Source organism: Lontra canadensis, unplaced genomic scaffold (genome assembly GCF_010015895.1).
Source record: "Lontra canadensis isolate GAN:19392208 unplaced genomic scaffold, GSC_riverotter_1.0 scaffold25, whole genome shotgun sequence".
NCBI classification, from domain to species: domain Eukaryota; kingdom Metazoa; phylum Chordata; class Mammalia; order Carnivora; family Mustelidae; genus Lontra; species Lontra canadensis.
The window spans coordinates 7,734,517-7,752,540 of NW_022631019.1; the positions used below are offsets into that span (position 1 = coordinate 7,734,517).

The 18,024-nt window shown below is 49.2% G+C and overlaps 1 protein-coding gene across 2 annotated transcripts in view; it reads right to left on the reverse strand.

Moving 5' to 3' along the window:
- Positions 1–3,078: 3,078 nt before the first annotated feature.
- Positions 3,079–18,024, reverse strand: part of MTOR (mechanistic target of rapamycin kinase) — a 125,840-nt gene continuing 110,894 nt past the window's right edge. For both annotated transcript variants that reach the window (XM_032863392.1, XM_032863393.1), the window contains exons 45-58: positions 17,744–17,878; positions 17,370–17,544; positions 15,943–16,078; positions 15,335–15,482; positions 14,633–14,755; positions 13,201–13,283; positions 11,663–11,735; positions 11,008–11,082; positions 10,485–10,620; positions 9,740–9,805; positions 7,333–7,413; positions 6,980–7,060; positions 4,692–4,797; positions 3,079–4,017 (exon numbers count right to left, since the gene is read on the reverse strand). In XM_032863392.1, the coding sequence (XP_032719283.1) occupies positions 4,002–4,017; positions 4,692–4,797; positions 6,980–7,060; positions 7,333–7,413; positions 9,740–9,805; positions 10,485–10,620; positions 11,008–11,082; positions 11,663–11,735; positions 13,201–13,283; positions 14,633–14,755; positions 15,335–15,482; positions 15,943–16,078; positions 17,370–17,544; positions 17,744–17,878 (1,434 nt within the window). In that variant the 3' untranslated portion in view covers positions 3,079–4,001. The remainder of the gene's footprint in view (positions 4,018–4,691; positions 4,798–6,979; positions 7,061–7,332; positions 7,414–9,739; positions 9,806–10,484; positions 10,621–11,007; positions 11,083–11,662; positions 11,736–13,200; positions 13,284–14,632; positions 14,756–15,334; positions 15,483–15,942; positions 16,079–17,369; positions 17,545–17,743; positions 17,879–18,024) is intronic.

The window sequence follows — 18,024 nt, forward strand, 5'->3', positions numbered from 1 at the left end:
AACAGGAATAGGAATATCCTATTAACAGGTAACTTGTTTCCACTCTCCCCACCCTCCCCACCTCCCCACCACACTGGTAGAACGAAGACCTAGCCTAGTTCATTTTAACAACAAATAATTCTGGGGCGCCTGGGTGGCTCAGTGGGTTAAAGCCTCTGCCTTCGGCTCAGGTCGTGATCCCAGGGTCCTGGGATCAAGCCCCACATGGGGCTCTCTGCTCGGCTGGGAGCCTGCTTCCCTTCCTCTCTCTCTGCCTGCCTCTCTGCCTACCTGTGATCTCTGTCAAATAAATAAATAAAATAAAATCTTTAAAAACAACAACAAATATTTCTGAGCCTTATTCTATATGGGTCGATCTGACACCACATATATCAGGCTATGCTGTGTGCTTTACGTGAATTATCTCATCCTCGAAACAACATTTCGGGCTAGATCATAACTAGAATCCATGCTTTCAGGGAAGGAAGCAAGCATAGATTAAGTAATTTGTTCAAAGTCACCCAGGAAGTATGAGGTGGAGTTGAGATTTGAAGCTAGGTAATTTGACACCACAGCCTTATTTCTTTCAAACTACATGCCTCCAAGAATTTTAAGGCCTAACCTATAGAACTATACCATATGATAATTATCTTTCTCTGATTGATTTATACCGCTTAGCATAATACCCTCTAGTTCCATCCACCTCATTGTAAATGACAAGATTTCATTTCTTTAAAAAAATTTTACTTTTAAGATTTTATTTATTTATTTGACAGAGAGAGAGAGAGAGATCACAAGTAGGCAGAGAGTCAGGCAGAGAGAGAGGGGGGGAAGCAGGCTCCCTGCTGGATGCGGGGCTCAACTCAGATCATGACCTGAGCCAAAGGCAGAGGCTTTAACCCACTGAGCCACCCAGGGCCCCAAGATTTCATTTTTGATGGCTGAGTAATATTCCATTGTATATATACACCACATCTTCTTTATCCATTCATCTGTTGATGGACATCTGGGCTCTTTCCATAGTTTGGCTACTGCAGACATTGCTGCTGTAAACATTGGGGTGCACATGCCCCTTTGGATCACAACATTTGTGTCTTTGGGGTAAATACCTAGTAGTGCAATTGCTGGGCCATAGGGTAGCTCTATTTTTTAACTTTTGAGGAACCTCCATACTGTTTTCCAGAGTGGTTGTATAATCTTGCATCTCCATCAGCAGAGTAAGAGGGTTCCCTTTTCTCCACATCCTTACCAACATCTGCATGGAATTTAAGAAACAAAACAGAGGAGCATAGGGGAAGAGGGGAAAAAATAAAACAAGACAAAATCAGAGAGGGAGACAAACCATGAGACTCTTAACCATAGGAAACAAACTGAGGGTTGCTGGAGCAGTGGGGGGGGGTGGGAGATGGTGTAACTGGGTGATGGGCATTAAGGAGGGCATGAGATGTAATGGGCACTGTTCATGTTATATACAACTGATGAAAACACTGGACTCTACCTCTGAAACTAACAATAGACTATATGTTAATTGAATTTAAATAAAATTAAAAAAAGGAACTGTACCAATGTGTACAAAGACCCCAAAAATCATTCTTTGCCACATCCCTCCCTTCTCACAGGGTTATATGAAACCATCCTGGATTGATAGGTTAATGAGACTGTCCTTAAAGGTTCCATTAGCTCATCTACCTTTGGCAATTCACCTCAACAAAGTTGGCAGGTTTGTCTAGATGTAACTTGAAATCCGTTGGATTGACTAAAAATCTTAATACCGAGGACTCCTAAGGAGTGTGCCTTTCTCATGGATGGCCACCATTTTCCGGGGCCCATTCATTCCCATACCCTTTATCTTTTGTGAATGGTAACATCACTGGTTGTTGATAGTTATTTCATATAGAACCAAATAAGCTATGGTGATGATATTTTCCAGAGCAAAAGAGTTGATGCATGGTTTAGAATTGTAGAAAGGTATGAGACTAACTATGAGGGTTCAAACTTACCGGTATTACTATTGACATTTAAACTCATCTTTGGTTTTAATAGAGGAGTCCTCCAATAAATGTCTATGGAGCAGCACTGTGGTCTGGGTCTCTGGCAGATTTGGGGGGTACAACGTCATGCGAGACAGGGTTCCTGGCCTTCCGATGTGCATGCTCTTCCTGATGCAAATTTTCAAATAGCTTTTATGATTCAGTATCTCTCACTGGGTAGCTGTGGCCCACAGAAATTTAGAAGTAGAAAATTTACTTGAACTGAAAATGCTGATCTTTGAAAGCACTCCATAGGCACGCGCTCTGTGGATGGATCTCTGCTTGGCACTTGTCAGCTCCATCTGGTGCCCTCTCCTCCCCATTACTGTCGGCTTCTTTCATAGGTCTTGCAGCGCCTCGTTTTCTCTTTACTTGTTTGACACCGGTTATCTGTTTTAAGAATACTACTCGGCTTCTACTTCTCAGTTTTAGAACTTTACGCAGTTCTCCGTTGTCCACGCATCAGGCTCAAACTCCTTGCTGTTGAGCAGAGGCAGGTCACAGTCTGGCCCCGCACTCTACCGTTGGGCCCTCTTGTAGTAGCTGTCTTTCCCTTTGCTCTCCATTGACCACTCGGCCAACTACACTGAACTCTGAGGTCTGACTGTGTGAAACTTCGTTTTACATATCAGAAATGGTCTAAGACTTGCAATCGAATAGAGTTCAAGCTCATACTTGCCATTCCTGCAGGACATTGTGCTTTCAGACCGACTTCCTCCTGAACGTCTTCATATGCCTCATCTGATAAAGTCCCGCTCGTCCTTTAACACCCATGGCAAATGTCCCCTTTCCCCGAGGATTTCCTGGCTCGGCCAGTGGAATTCCTGCCTCTTGCTGAGGCTCACACCCTGCATGTAGCTCTTCTCCCCACTTGGCTTGGGGGAGTTACCAGCCCACTCCCACACGATGTCGACCCCGCCTTGTCCGGCCTGTGAACACGGAGAAGGGGGCCACACCAGGTAGCTCCCATGTCCTGCGCGGTACCACCTGCTTAGTGAATGCCGGCTGCTGAAGGATACCCGCTTCCTTTATAAACTCGTACTCATGAATAAAAAGACACCCATACACGTTTTTAAAATTCTGATGTCATTTATTGGCACAAAAATTATTCAGATACAACATGGTGTCTAGAGTGGCTACACTGGATACTTTGTGCATTTAGTTTAATATTTCTTTTGCTCAGAACTCCCGCAGGTCCCAGACCTTCCCTCTCTGTGGTCGGCACCTGCAGGACAGCATTTGTTTCCAAGCCCTTGCTCTAAACACAGAGCGTTCGGATTTCACTGAAAACATCCCAGGACCGCGCCGGGGAAGGCTGTTGCGGCCTGTCCTGCTGCACCATGGTCTCTGTGCACCTGCTCCGCGAAGGCCACCCAGCCATCAGAAGAAACTGCCCTCCCAGCATTTGGGTATTGGATTGCAGTGTGTAAGTCACAGCATCATGGGTGAGGCAGCAGGCAGACACTTTCCACCCATTTTGGACCATCTTACAAATGATGCTGTCTGCGGACCAGTGAGGTAATGGGATGGGTGGAAGTGACCAAGTCAGCTTCTTCCGATTCTTAACACATGTCCTCCACGGCCTGAGGCTTCTTGACTGTGCAGAGTTGGATGTATTCTTGGTGAGAGGAACGACTACGCCATTCTTCTATCAGCAATGCTTATGATGAGTTCTCTTGTGAGTTAAGTCAAAACCCGTATTTCTAAGTTATGGATCTTCTGTTCTCCCAAATCAATGGCTTGATTGGTGTAGTATTACCGTGTTGACTGTCCTGGGAACCAAATCAAGCCTTATGTTTCTGAAAATGTGTTCTTCAACAGCAGCTAGACAGTTGGTTCAAACCAACGTTTAATATACAGTAGTACGTTTCAGTTACATTTCAAAGTATTTAACGAAGTCAAGCTCTCTGACCGTGGTTTCAGTTTAGTGGAAGCATATACCCAAGTACAAAAGCCTCAAGAGAAACGCTGTGGGCATGTCTAGGCCTCGTGTTACCAGAAAGGACACCTAAGATGACAGAGAGAAAAGGAATATTTTAATAATTTGGCCTTTTTCAAAGCTTTACACAGACACACTGAAAATGGAGGTCTGACAACCCCCAGGGGCATTCCTTGAGATCTCCCACAACTAATTGTGTCAGACACACTCATCATTTCCAGTCAAGGGCTGATGCCTGCTGAGGCCCCAGAAGGACACTTCCCCATCACCCTCCTTCTCAAGTTTCTACCTTCAAGCGTGCCTCAGGCAATTAATCAAAGCAGACCCCGGAATGGTCCTTGAGGTGATAATCCCAGATCATAAATTTGTCTTTGCCTCTCCTCTCTCTGTCGGTGCTCTGGCTTCTTTTCCTTGGTCCTTCCCTCTATCTTGGAATTGACAGCCAAAGTCCAAAAAGAACCCCACTCCTCCCCTCAGCAAAGAGGGACTCACCTACGTTTCTAGACCATTCTTAAAGTAATTTTAATTTAATTTGGTGTTTGCCTTCTAAATACGAACCCAAGTTTCTCAAGTTCCTGCCTTTTTAGAATGGTGAGTGCACACAGTGAATACAAACTTTTCAAGAGATCTGACACTATGATCCCCTTTTCTGGATAACCCCCCAGGTCCTTCCTGCCATGGCGGGACTGGGGCATGGGACGGGGCCCTGCGTGTGTATCCACGCCTCGCGCACAGGCGCTTACCAGCCGATGTAGCACTGACAGAGGTTTTCGTGGGACGTTGCTTGTTTGATGAGCAGCTCCACCTGTGTTGGGACATCCAGGGTTTCGTCATGAGAAAAGTCTCGACCTAGGACGGGAGAAACACACACAGTCCTTCTGCATCTGGTTTTCCACTCCGTCCTTGCCCCCGGTTCAGCTGGCCTGACTGCACAGCACTGCTCAGTTTTAACTTGTCCCCAAGGACGAAGGCTGCCATGTGACGTGCATACACACGAGTCTCCTCCTAACAGTGATGTGGTTCAAAGAGGGGAAGGGCCTGCAGTCGGCCGAGTCCCGCAGTGGCAAAGATCCAGCGGCTGGTTTGTACATATTCCTTCATCTACTGCCATCATCAGGCAAGTAGATGAGAAACCGGGCCCAGTTTCAGTCCTAGAACCTCCATTGTTGGGCCTTTCCTCCCACAGGAAGCCCGCTTCCACCACAAACCCATCAGCTCAGCCTGGAACAGGCACTCGTGGCCAGCTGATGAAGCCTCTTTGGCACAAGGGCCATTTCTCGTCCTCCCATGTCCAAGCCGCCCTGCTGGCTTCTCGCTGTCAGCATATGCCCTCGTCTCCTACTTTCCAAGCTCATCATTCACCGAGCTCACGGCTCTGGACCCCTGATGTGTCAGGCAGTGCTCGAGGCGCTGGATCTGTTCCACAAGAGCTCCCTCTTCGGTGCTGCTGCGACCTGGGAGCTGTACCTCCTCCCCTGAAGGCTAAGTTCACCTGCGCTCTGATCCCAGCGTCTCCCGCTTCCTAGGGCGCTTCGCACGGTCACCCCCCCGCCCCCCGCACCGTGCCTGTCTTCAAACGTTTGTAAGCTCGTTCTCCTCGCCCAGGAAGGAATAAAAGGCTCTCACGCACTACACCTGCTGGAGCCAGCCCCCACCCCCTTCCCCGTGCAGCCGGGCTCCTCACAAGTCTGAAACTTGTCTGCTCTGCCTTGCTTCCCTCGCTCACTTCTCATTCTCTTCAACCCCTCTGGCCTGGCTGCCAGGCTCTCAGGAGGCCGCCAGTGACTCGGAGCCGTCCTCAGTGCCTGCCATCCCTCGCGCCTCCTCATTGATCCTTTGGATTTTACCTCCAGAAGACCTGGAGGCCACCTCCCTAGTCTAGTCAACTGTCCAGCCACAAATGTGGCAGCACCTCCCTCCCTCCACACAGCCTCCCTGGCCAGTGCAGGGAGGATTCCCTAGTGCAAACCCACTGGGCCCCTCCTGCCTCCCTGTCCCCCACTTCAAGACCTCCGGGTCTTCCCATTGCCCTTAGGACGGAGGATGAAAGTATAAGGCCCTGTACGATCCCACCTGGCCCACTCAGAGCACGGGCACTCTGCTTCTGTGCTTCTCCCCTCTCGCTCTCTGAGGCAGGCAGACTCATCTGCATTCAGACCGTCTTTCTTGCCAGATTCGCTCCCACCACAGGGCCCTTACATGTGCTGCTTCCTTTACCCGGAACACTCTGCCTCTAATTATGTCCTCCTTCAGATTTTAGCTCAAGGGTTGTTTCCCAGGGAAGCCTTCCTGGAACTCCGGCACTTAAATTCCCTTGTGACTGGCATCACAGCCCAAGCCCTTTCTTGCACCTAATACTGCCCCTGTCGATGCTGACCCCGAGGGGGCAGACAGTCCATCGGCTCTTACCAGCAGTTTCTTCAGCATCTACTCCATCTAGGTGTAGATAAATACAATTTGACTTCGATACTTCTGTGCCAGGCCCAAAGGCTGAGGACTGGCATCCCATGTCTCATCTGAGTCTCACCACATTTTGAGAAAGACAGTCTTCCAGATAAACAGGCCCAGGTGGCACAGGGTGTGATAGCATGGGGGTCTTCGGCCCCCTTGACTGCCACCTCCTGTCATACCATCTGGTCTACAGGACATGTCTCATTTTCAGAAGTATGCAGTTCTCTCCTTCCACGATCTCCACTCCGGAATAGCCCCGGGAGTGCAGGAAGGCAGAGGATCACAGTGGTCAGGTTTGCTCCAGTATCGAGCCATGATGATGAGAAAAACTTGCCTGAATTTGGCTGACTTTGGACCCAGCCCTGTCTGGCATAAGGAGATTAACATCACTTGAAATGAGTTTAATGGTCATTAGAGAATCAGAGAGGGTCTCCAGCCGACAGACTCAGAGACCCTCCAGTTAGCTGCGGAGTCAAAGTTTAGGCGCAGCTGGGAAGGGGCTGACCTCCAACTCTAGGGGAGAAAAATCTCTCAAGATGTTATGTTCCTTTTAAGTAAACACACACACTCACTCACTCACCAGTGAGCTTGTCTCGAACCCTGTTTATAATCTGAATAGCTTTCTTATTTAGGGCCTCGGGTTTCACCAAACCGTCTCCGACTGAAATACACAAAGGGAGAAAGAACAGTGAGACTGGATGGTCACAACAGATTCAATGGATGTCCCCGCTGTTCGCAAATATTCGCTTCTGTAAGTGCTGAGTAGCTCTTCCTCTGCGCCTATGTCTTCAGAAGAGAATGAGAAATTCACAGACCCTTGTCTGCTCAAAGGTGGGTTTGCTGCTTTATCTTACCAACCCCTCTCGGTGCAGCGCGGCTGCTGTGTTCTTAATGAGCTAGTCGTGGCTGCGATTCCTCAGAGATCGGACTTACTGAAAGAATGGATAGATTCTGGCACTGTGGTCCCCGTTTTCTTATGGGCGGGCTCCCCAAGTTCCACACCGTCCAAAATTTCTAGGAGGAAAAAAAATCGATTGGCAGAAAATTCCAGCACCAAGAAGCCACTGTCGCAAGCATTAGCTCTACTCGTTCACACGCCACAGTCCCTGGACACGCGCCCTATGACCTCTCAGGGGAAAGGACAGGAAGGATGGTCACTGTGTGTTTAAAAGGTTTTACATCTCCAAAGCGTGGCTTTTTAAACAAACAACATTTATAAGACGTTCTGACACAGAGCACAGGAGTGCGATGGAATCCCTGGCAGAACTTGCTGGAACAACTGATGAAAACATAGAGAGCACAAGCTTCCAGGGGGCCACACTCATGACCGAAGTGCTATTCTTCAGAGGAATTTATACATCCTTTCTGGGCAGAGAAAGACCTCAGGCTTATAGTCACCCTCCACTGACTGTGGCCTTCAGGAGAGAAGAGTCTAGAAGCAGAAGTATGAAGTTATCTACACATTGTCCTTGTACACCCCAGGCCTTCAAAATGAACCCAGGGCTGGAAATACTTTCATGAATGATCACTTAGAACTTAACGTTTAAGCCACAGAAAACCAGCCAGGGGTCACCAGAACCACCATGTGGGGCCACCAGAACCAGCTGTCCCCATTCCTCTCGGCATGCCCCAGACAGCAGACAAGAGTCCGCTCCATAGCGTACTACTGAGGCGGACCCTGGGAATGAAACCCGTTAAGTCTCACAGACTTGGGGTGAGACCGGTCACCCACAGAGGGCACCCCAGACACCATGAGGAATTCAGGCATCGTTCATAAATGGTGTCATGATGTCCAGGCCAGAGTCCACTCCCGTTCACAGACAGGACCTCAATTTCCTGCCCAGAACACCCTCTTCCTTCCCATCCACCCACCCAGTAAGGCCAGCTGAAGTCCCACTGACCCAGGAGCTCCCTAAACGACCGCTGTTCAGAGCGGTACCTCCTTTCTCTCAGCCTCACGGGCTCTCCTCCAAACGCACCTGCTGGATCACGCAATGGATTTGACTGTTCTCGTATTAGTTTCTAGGCCATACAGTTTGGTTGATTCTATAATGTCATTCTGATGCTTCTCCACGGTAATCTCTGTAGGTCACATTCTTTTAACATTATTTGTTATAATGTTTATCCTTAAACATTACTTGGCTCAGCTAAGCAACTAGTTGCACATGTTCCATAAATGTCTGCAGAGAATATTTACTTATTTATTTTCAAGGTGTGAACTACGTAGGGTGTTGTTTGATGTTATGATGGAAAAAGGAGAGGGCCAGGGAGGGGGGTGAGGGGAGTGTGTGAAATAAAGTTAAACAGCTTTACTCTAAGACCTTTGAGAGGTTCCATACACAAACTGTGTTCTGGCTCTTGGAGGGGCATTATCTTTCTGGGACCCTGTTCTGTGGACCCACTCTTGGACAGTGTTTCCTGTGTCTTCCCTGCCCCTCTGCCAGCAGTGTGAATACACTTCTACTGTTTCTGTCCTATTTTTTTTTTTAAGATTTTATTTATTTATTTGACAGAGAGATGGAGAGCACAAGTAGGCAGCGCAGCAGGCAGAGGCAGAGGGAGAAGCAGGCTCTCCACTGAGCAGGGAGCCCGATGTGGGGCTTGATCCCAGGACGTTGGGATCATGACCTGAGCCGGAGGCATATGCTTAACCGACTGAGCCACTCGGGCGCCCTGTCCTCCTATTTCTGAGCTATTAACAATGCTCTAGGACCATGGTGATACAGTTAATAATTATCCCAGTTCAGACACCACTATAGGGCAGACTAAATACCGGTTAATATTCAGATCTGCTTTTAATTGTGGTTTTTTAATTTTTGTTTTAAAGATTTTATTTATTTCTTTGTCCGAGAGAGAGCACAAGCAGGGGGAGCAGCAGGCAGAGGTTGAAGCAGGCTCCCACTAAGCAAGGAGCCCGATGCGGGACTCAATCCCAGGACCCCGGGATCATGACCTGAGCTGAAGGTAGACGTTTAACTGACTGAGCCACTCAGGCATCCCTAATTGTTTTTATAGATTAAGCTCAGATAGTTTGATAAAAATTTCTGAGCCTTAGGTACCCACTCTGTCGTGAGAGGCATGAAACTGAAAAAAAATTATGCTCAGTAAATACTTCTAGACCAACTTTCTGAAGTTAGCTAAATGCCCGTTAGATGCTATTTTAGCAGGGAGGGAATCACTGCAGGACTGTGTCCCTGGTCAGAGCCTCTAGAAAACACGCTTCCTGGCATGTCACCACTTCCGCCATGCTTCCTCACGGTAATCACAAAGCTCGCCCTGTTCAAGACACACTCTGGACAAAAGCGGACAGAAGCTGCAGTCTCCTGGGGGAGGGACTCACCTACTGACTGGCCAGCAGAGTAGGAATCCGTCCTCGTTCGGGACCGCTTGTTGCCTTTGGTGTTTGCTAGGGAAAGAAACAGAGAGAGGATAAAAAGGGTTTCAAACTTTGACTTGAGAGAAACTTCATTGACATGATATTTTCTTACCACCATCAAAATACAATTTTACTAAAAGCTAAAGCCCCCAGGAGAGGGCCCAGGATGGATCACTTGGGACTCAGTGGGTGTTAGCACGGGTGTGCAGTCCTGTGGGACTGCAGGATTCTGTGTTGCTGTGTCTGAATTTAGACGCTGTGGACCAGATAACAGAAGGTGAGAGCGGGACTGATGGGCGGCGGGTGAGACCCCTGGGTTGGTCACCTCTTCCGAGGAGGAGCAGCAAAGGGGAGACGGAGATGTTGCTGCCCCAGATCACAGATCACAAGCACCTGTGTCTCCTGTCAAGAGTCCAGCTTGCTACTCTCCATGAAGTCCAAACAAACAAAAATCACCAGGGCTTATCCTCAAAGTATTATAATTAATATTTAAATTAGTGGTTGGCGTTTTTGTTGTAGTTAGTAAGAAAAAATACTTGAAATTCATTTCCAGCCATCGGACCAGCTCTGTGAAAACACAGTGCAACAGCCCAGTAGCCCAGCTCAGGCTTCAGGCCTGCAGGGGGCGAGGCTGGTGACATGTAACATGTCACCTACTCCCAGATCCGAGGCGACGGGCTCCTGCTCCGCAGCACTTGCTGACACTCACTGTCCATCAGCCTCCAGTTGAGCAAGGGGTCGTAGACAAAGGCCTCCAGCACGGCCATGACACTGTCCTTGTGTTCCCGAAGCACTTCCATCACCGTGTGACACGTGATCCTGTAGTTGCCATCCAGACCGGTGACCTGCAGCACCAGAGCCACTCGTCATGGAAGTCAACGGCCCCGGCCCTGCCCCGATGGCCTCAGGACCCGAAGCTAGTTGAGAGGGTCTGTCACCCGCAGTGAGGAAGCAGACACAGGCTGCTACTGGTGTATCACGCTGGGAACGTGTTCAGAGCAAGGGATCAGGTCAGGCCTGTGACTCATACGACACAAGGTCTGACGTGAAGCATGGTGAGACTCTCAAAGGTTCATCATTTCTAACACGATGGAAAATACCAGAAAACCACCACAGAACCAACGCAGGCATTCTGGGGAACTGATAAGACCGAACAAGCCAGCCTGTGTGCAGCGCTGGGCCTGCCTGTGTTGGCCCCATCCCAAAGCAGCTTGTTCCCAAGACCTGCTCACCTCCATAGCATTGGTCAGCATTCTCGTTAGTCTAAACGGAATCTTCTCTGGGAATTTCTCCCTGGTCATAGCAACCTATGGGGACATAAAAGAGAAAAATCAGGTTCAGTGGCTAGATTGTTTTTTTTTTCCTTTAGTTTGTATTTTATTTAATTAATTCATTTTTTTTCCAGGCTAGATCATGTTCTTTAGATAAAGCCAGACAAAGACAGGTAGCTTTTCTTTGCATTGATTTCAATGAGGACACAGAAATGGAGTAGTTTTAGTTTAGTGAGGGGACTTGTCACAGGGATTTAAAAGATAACTAAAGACACACACACACACACACACACACACAGGGATAGAGGGAACAAAGAAAAAGGACAAGTGTGCATCACAACAGGCCTCCGCCCAGCAGGCCAATTCAGGGATGAAGATTCCGCCACTCAGAGGCGCGTGCGCAGCGGCCCTTGCCTCAAAAAGGGTTAGAGTCCGACTGTGGCAAGTACCAACGAGCACGGACTTCACGTCTTAGTTTGACCTTCTGCGGCTTTGGTAGGAGACGCAGGGATCAGGGTGATGAATTTTGCGCTTCAATTTGCCTGAACGGTCAGAGGGTGAGGGGGGGTCATCTGGCAAGGTAAGCCTGACCAGGTGTTCTGGAACATGCAGTCACCTCAAAGCAGTCCCCGAAGTCGATGTGCAGGATCTTCCCGCTCAGCCGGTCCAGCATCAGGTTGGACGGGTGTCTGAGAAACAGGGGAGCACCGAGGGGTCACTAGAGCGGCACTGACGAATAAATCAACAAGGATGGGACAGTCTAGGCCCCGCCCACAGGCCAAAGCCAGCCCCCACCTGCCTCTGGAAACACAGTGTTTCTGGACATGGCCCGGCCGATTTGCCATGTACTGTCGCAGGCCGCTTTTGTGTCACAGGCAGGCACGAGTAGCTGTGAGGTTATCATATGGCCAGCAAAGCCCAAGTTATTTCTTTTCGGGGAGGGAGACAAAGCTTATTTACCTTTTCGTTTATTTTTTTAATTAACATATAATATATTGTTTCTTCCAGGGGTACAGGTCTGTGAATCATCAGTCTTACACAATTCACAGCACTCATCACCCCTCCTCCAGCAACCCTCGCTTTGTTTCCTGAGATTGAGAGTCTCTTATGGTCTGTCTCCCTCTCTGGTTTCATTCCATTTCATTTTTTCCTCTCTTCCTCTCTACCTTGTTTTTCAAATTCCACATATCATGAGATCACATGATAACTGTCTTTTTCTGATTGGCTAAATTATTTCTTATCTGGCCCTTTATAGAGAAAGTTTGCTGATCCCTGTTCTAGGTCCGCAATGGAGAGAGATCAGTGCATCACAATTGCATTCCTGAGATCTGTGGTCACAAGATGGATCCTGTGTGGCAGCACTGGTGTCTCAGAGTGACGAGGCTCTATCTTCACCCCTCAGCACCCAGCACGTGGTCCCAACTCCTGGGCCCCCATGCCCATCTGGGAAGGGTCGTCTGGCTTTTGTCACTAGGAATTCTCCTGGCTCTTTTTTAAAAACAAGAATTTATTATTTCTGTGGGAGAAAATTATTTTTATTCTCAAATATTTGCATGAGACATGATCCCAGGAAAGAGTAGACACCGAGGAACTAGTTTTTCAAAGACTTCTAGAGAGTCAATTTCTGAATATTCCTTAACTACTTTTTCAGTCAGTGCACGTGGATACAATTTATTATTCAGAAATATCAGAGGGACCTACTCTGGTTGGTTTCAATTACAGAAATATTATTTATCTCCGCACAGTGATGACTGATAAATGTTTACGGGATCAGTAAAATCTGTCAAAAAAATTTTTTTTTAGTAAGTTCTACACCCAATGCGGGGCTTGAACTCACAAACCTGAGAGATCGAGAATCGCATGCTCTAGTGACCGAACCAGCCAGGCGCCCCTGTGTATGGTTTTTAACATATTAAGCCAGCCTGTAAAGAAGGTGGTGCCCTAGAACTGAGGTTTTCCTCTCTTTAGTTTGCTGGGCTGTTCTGTTGCACGGATAATAAAAAGGGACTAAGGTTGATACTGCAAAGAAGATCCAAAGTTACAAAATACAATTATTTACCAAGTGGTCATAAATCTGACTGGAAAACAAAAGGAAACTATTTCAGAAAGGTACCATGTAGGAAAAGACTACAAAACCAAAATCAACTTACTCACCTGTCTCCCAGGCCCAAAATATACCCGACCATGGACATGACCGCTAACGAGCGGGTGTAGTTGGTTCTTCGGTCAAACCACACCTGGAACACAGAAGCGCACATGAACGTGGCTCTAGAAGCTACCTAGCTTCAACAGAATCGCACCACAATCAGTTGTTTCCTTATGTCCCATCAGTAACCAGTTAATAACATAAAATGGAATAAAGATCTCAATCATAATTGTAATGGCGGTAAACCATGCTTGTAATAAACTAGAGATGTACAGAACACAGATGAGTAAAAAAAAGTTAACCTTTGCGTAGGAACGTGAAGACCCGAATAAATAAAAATGTCCATTGAAGACGGTAAAAATGTAGTAACTCCCTAAATTATTTGATACATTTAATGTAATTCTACTGAAAATTCAGTAGCTCTTTTTGGGGGGACTGTGATAAAATGACCCCAAAATTTATCTGGAAGAAGAAAAAATTAAAATAGCCAATGAGGAGAGACTTTTCATTAACAGTTGTATTAACAGGGGCGCCTGGGTGACTCAGTGGGTTAAAGTCTCTGCCTTCAGCTCAGGTCATGATCCCAGGGTCCTGGGATCGAGCCCCGCATCGGGCTCTCTGCTCAGCAAGGAGCCTGCCTCCCTCCCTCCCTCTGCCTGCCTCTCTGCCTACTTGTGTTCTCTGTCAAATAAATAAAGAAAATCTTAAAAAAAAAAACAAAACACAGTTGTATTAACAGTATGATACTTGAAGAGAAATAGGCTTTAGAGACATCAATGAAATAAAACAGAAGCCCCAGAAAGAAATCCAATGGCAGAGAATAGCTTTTTGTATAATAAAAATGGACTTTCTTAAACAGTAGGAAAAGAAAGGATTATTTGGTAAATACTGTGGTGTTGGCTAATCATCTCAAAAAAGTAAAATCTGAAACTTTAATCTTAAATTCCTAATTGGGTCAAGGATTTAAATGGAAAAACAAGTTTTATAATCAGTACAAGTAAATGAATGTAGAAAGATACACAATCTTGAGGCAGAGAGGACCTTTCCAAATATAAAGCTGAAGGTAGAAACTTCAAAGAAAAGGATAAAAATCCGGTAGCTTCCAACTTTTAAAAGTGTCTACACATCAAAAACAAAACAAAAGTCCCAAACCCAAGGAACATACCAGAACAAAAATTAAAAAACCAAATAAGCAGGAAATTTCTAACATACGAAATAGGGTTAATATCCTTATAAACACAGCTCAAATGCTATTGCAAGAAACGGGAGAAACACTAAATTACTAAATCCGTATCCGCTGAACGGCACGGCTCGCCCAGGTAATCTCAGTAACAAAAGACGGTGCACAGTCCACAGCTGCTCGTCCCGAAGATGCGTCCACCGGGTGCACGTGAACAAACCAGAAAGCAGTGCCGGTGCGAGGAGCCCAGCGGGTCGTACCTCGGAGCTGGGGCTTTTGAGCCACAGCAGCTTGGCCAGGTCGTCGCCGGCGGTGTTGTTGACGGCGTGCTCGAACACCTCCACCTTCTGCATGAGCGTCAGGTGATCGTAGTCCGGAGCCATCTGCATCGGGACATAAGCGCTCTGTGAGCGGCCCTGGACTGGTAGCTTCAATCCAGGGGGACATCAGGCTCTGGGCCCAGGCAGAGCTGGGTTCCGATCTCACTACACCAGCCCAAAGGAGATAAGAACAGTGCCAAAGGGGCGGGGGGAGGGTGTGGCCAACAGAACTGGGTGACCGTGGGAACTGCTAGGGCTGAAGGGGGAGACGTCAGGTCCCACCCGAGCTTAAGTCTGCTGGCGCAAAGGAGAGCACGGGAGGCATCGAGGTTTTGGGTGACAGATCTCTTACTACTTGCACCTCTACTGCCATCATCTCCCTGGGTGGCCCGTGCCCCGTCCCCATCACTTGATTCCCTGATCAACAATACCATCCAGTCTCACCTAGAAGGCTGGACACCTAATTTCTGGGCTCTACGGTCCTGTTCCTTAGAGGTAATCTGCGTTAGGACTCGCTTTGTCTCCCAACCAGATTTTCCGGTGACACAGACTTTCGCACATACACAGAAGGACGAGAAGAGCAGCTCTGTAGAGTTCCTGACTGGTGAGTTACGTCAAGGCCGTGAAGGCCTCACCACGTACCCGCAACATGATGCGATGCTCGATGTTGAGAAGGATCTTCTTCTTCTCTCTGTAGTCCCGGATGAGGGCGTGCAGCGTGTCGCAGTGCGGGACCCAGCCGATGAGGCCCGAGTTGGTGGATAAGGGGATGACGGCGTATCTCTGGATGCTGGCGCCCCCGGAAGGCAGGGTTGGTTATCGGACGTAAGCAGAATCCGCCTCCGACCCCCACACAACACAGGGGAGCGGGCTGAACTCCCCCACCCCCACCCCTCCAACTTAACATCCACGCTCTTAACAGAACGGGGAGGAAGAGAGTGGGGCGGCCGGGGAAGGTAAACACACAGGCCGTGCAGCGTCTCTAGTCTAACGGCCGCGGGCTGTTCCATTCTGGACCCTCTGGTGGTTGTTACAGGTGTTTCCCTTCAAAGCACGCAAACGTAGGGACAGCTCTTTGCTGTGTTCAACGCCTGGGCTACTGACGACTTCCTGCCAGGTACACTAGGTCTAGAACTGCTTTCGTGGAGGGACACGACCACATGGGAGGGATGTAAGCAAAGCCCAGATGACCCGTCACGTCGCTGCTGTGCCACTACTCCCCCCAACCCCCGCCACCGCGTCCTGACTACCTGAGGTTCTTGCGAAGAGACGTCGGGTCGTTGGCCAGAAGGGTGTTGACCAGCCCGAAGAGCTGCATCACTCGCTCGTCCTGCCGCAGGTCTTCGTGGCCCTTCAGGAGGAAAACAAACTCATGCCCGTTGCTGCCTGTGGGAATGGTGGGAGCCGTTAGCACAGACCAGCCCTGCACCCCCAAGCTCCTACGCGTACCCTGCCCAGCCCCACCTGCACACAAACATAGAGCACCCTAGGACTCATGAAAAGAATGGCCCCGCTTCTGATCGTCCCCCAATGAGATGCTGGTCAAATTAAAAAAATGAATAAAATTAAAAACAGCTGTCTTTGGAGATCAGGACTGATTCCGCAGGGATGGTCGTTCTGTGTGCTCCCCTCACAACTACTCTCCGCCCTGCTGTCTGGATTGGGCCCGTGAAGCCTGGCTCCTGGGGACTGCATCACCTCAGTTCCCAGTTGGGCTTGGCCAACGGGGGCACTGGCAGGAGGGAAATCAGAGGGTGGGAAGAGGGAGAGGCCAAAGGGTTTGCTCCTGACAACGGGCCAGGCTCTGGTTCTAGAAGTTTCCAGTGTTCCTCCCCCTGGGCTACAGCTCCAGTGGTGGATGGCCTCCCTTTCTAGGTTATGTGTTCTCGATGGGCTCCTTGCCCTCTCGGGTCTGGAGGGTGGGGTGAGTCATAGCTTCTCACTGTTGGCTCTCTTGACTCTGCTCACAGAAGGAAACAGGTCCTTCATTCAAGTCTCTCAGGAAATACTATGGCGAACCTGACTGACCCATGTTTGAGTATCAGGAGACACCAGCCCACGGAGAGATGATCTCCTGGGAACCATGACGAACTGGGCTGGTGAGTAACTACTGCATTAAAAAGCATGAGCTGTGTTGAAAGTGAGAACCCTCGGGGGGCCGTCAGAGCATCCGGGCCTCCCGTAGCCACCCCAGGTAGGCCACAGAGCTCACTGTGAGAACTCATTTCCACATCAGTTTGTTCCTTTTACACAGCCATTTCCCACGGAGAGAGACCATGATGGTAAGGGAGAACATTCGAGAGCTCAGGAGCCCCTTCTTTGGCCCTGCTCGTCACCTACCACACCTGACCCCGGATGCCCCTTTGTTTGGCCCTGTCAGTCCCCTGCAGCTGCCTGCCTCCCCACATGCCCACGCCGCACGCCTCTGCGGTCCCCTCCGCCTGCTCTGCAGCGCACTCAGGCCTCCCGTGAGCACCGCAACGGTGTGAACAGACGAGGAATCCTGGGGACGATGTGATGGGGAACCTGCTTGTGCTCTGTTTCTCTCTCCATAAACCCGGGAGAGAGGCCGCATGGGAAGATGAGTGGTGTGGACGGGGAGCGGAGACCTCAGAAAAGGGGAGGGGTTCGGCCAGGGTTGGGGGGCTGCAGGTGGCAGGAGCGCAGGCGTCCTTACCCATGAGCGTCAGCTTCCGGGGCCTCTGCTTGGAGGTGATGACCTGCAGGGACGGCGCTATGGACTGAATGCGAATGATCGGCTGGTTGGGGTCGTACGTTCCGGGCACGGCCAGTTCGAGGTCCCGGCACATCAGAAGTTTGGGGGACACATACTGCAGCTCTAGGGAGGTGAGCTGCGAACAAGTACCACAGGGGTCAGCTGGCTGCCGGCAGGGAGGGGCTTTTTTAATAGATTGCTAACAGCAATGACTTGTCCTAGAATTTGCAGATAAAAGTAAAACCAGAGGCTTTAGAGTTAGTGTCAGAACGTTCACAAAGAGGAAAACCCGAGGGATGATGATGGTGAATGCCGCTAGAGCCCAGAGGTCCTACCTGGGGCAGCTGCTTAGAAATACGCCTGAACACATGATAATAGAGGTCCCAGGCTTGGGTGAGGTCCTTGACGTTCCCGGATTTCATGTACTTCCTGCACCACTCTTGGGCCTCCATTAGGTCTCGACCATATGCCTGGGCGGGGAAGCAGGGCACGTCTGTGAGCCGTCCAGTGTGGACCACGCCCCGTGCGGAAACCCCAACCAGACGGCACAACTGCTCGGCCGCACGCTACGGCTGGATGGCGGCTGTGGCCCTTCTCAAGGCTCAGCCAGGGCAGT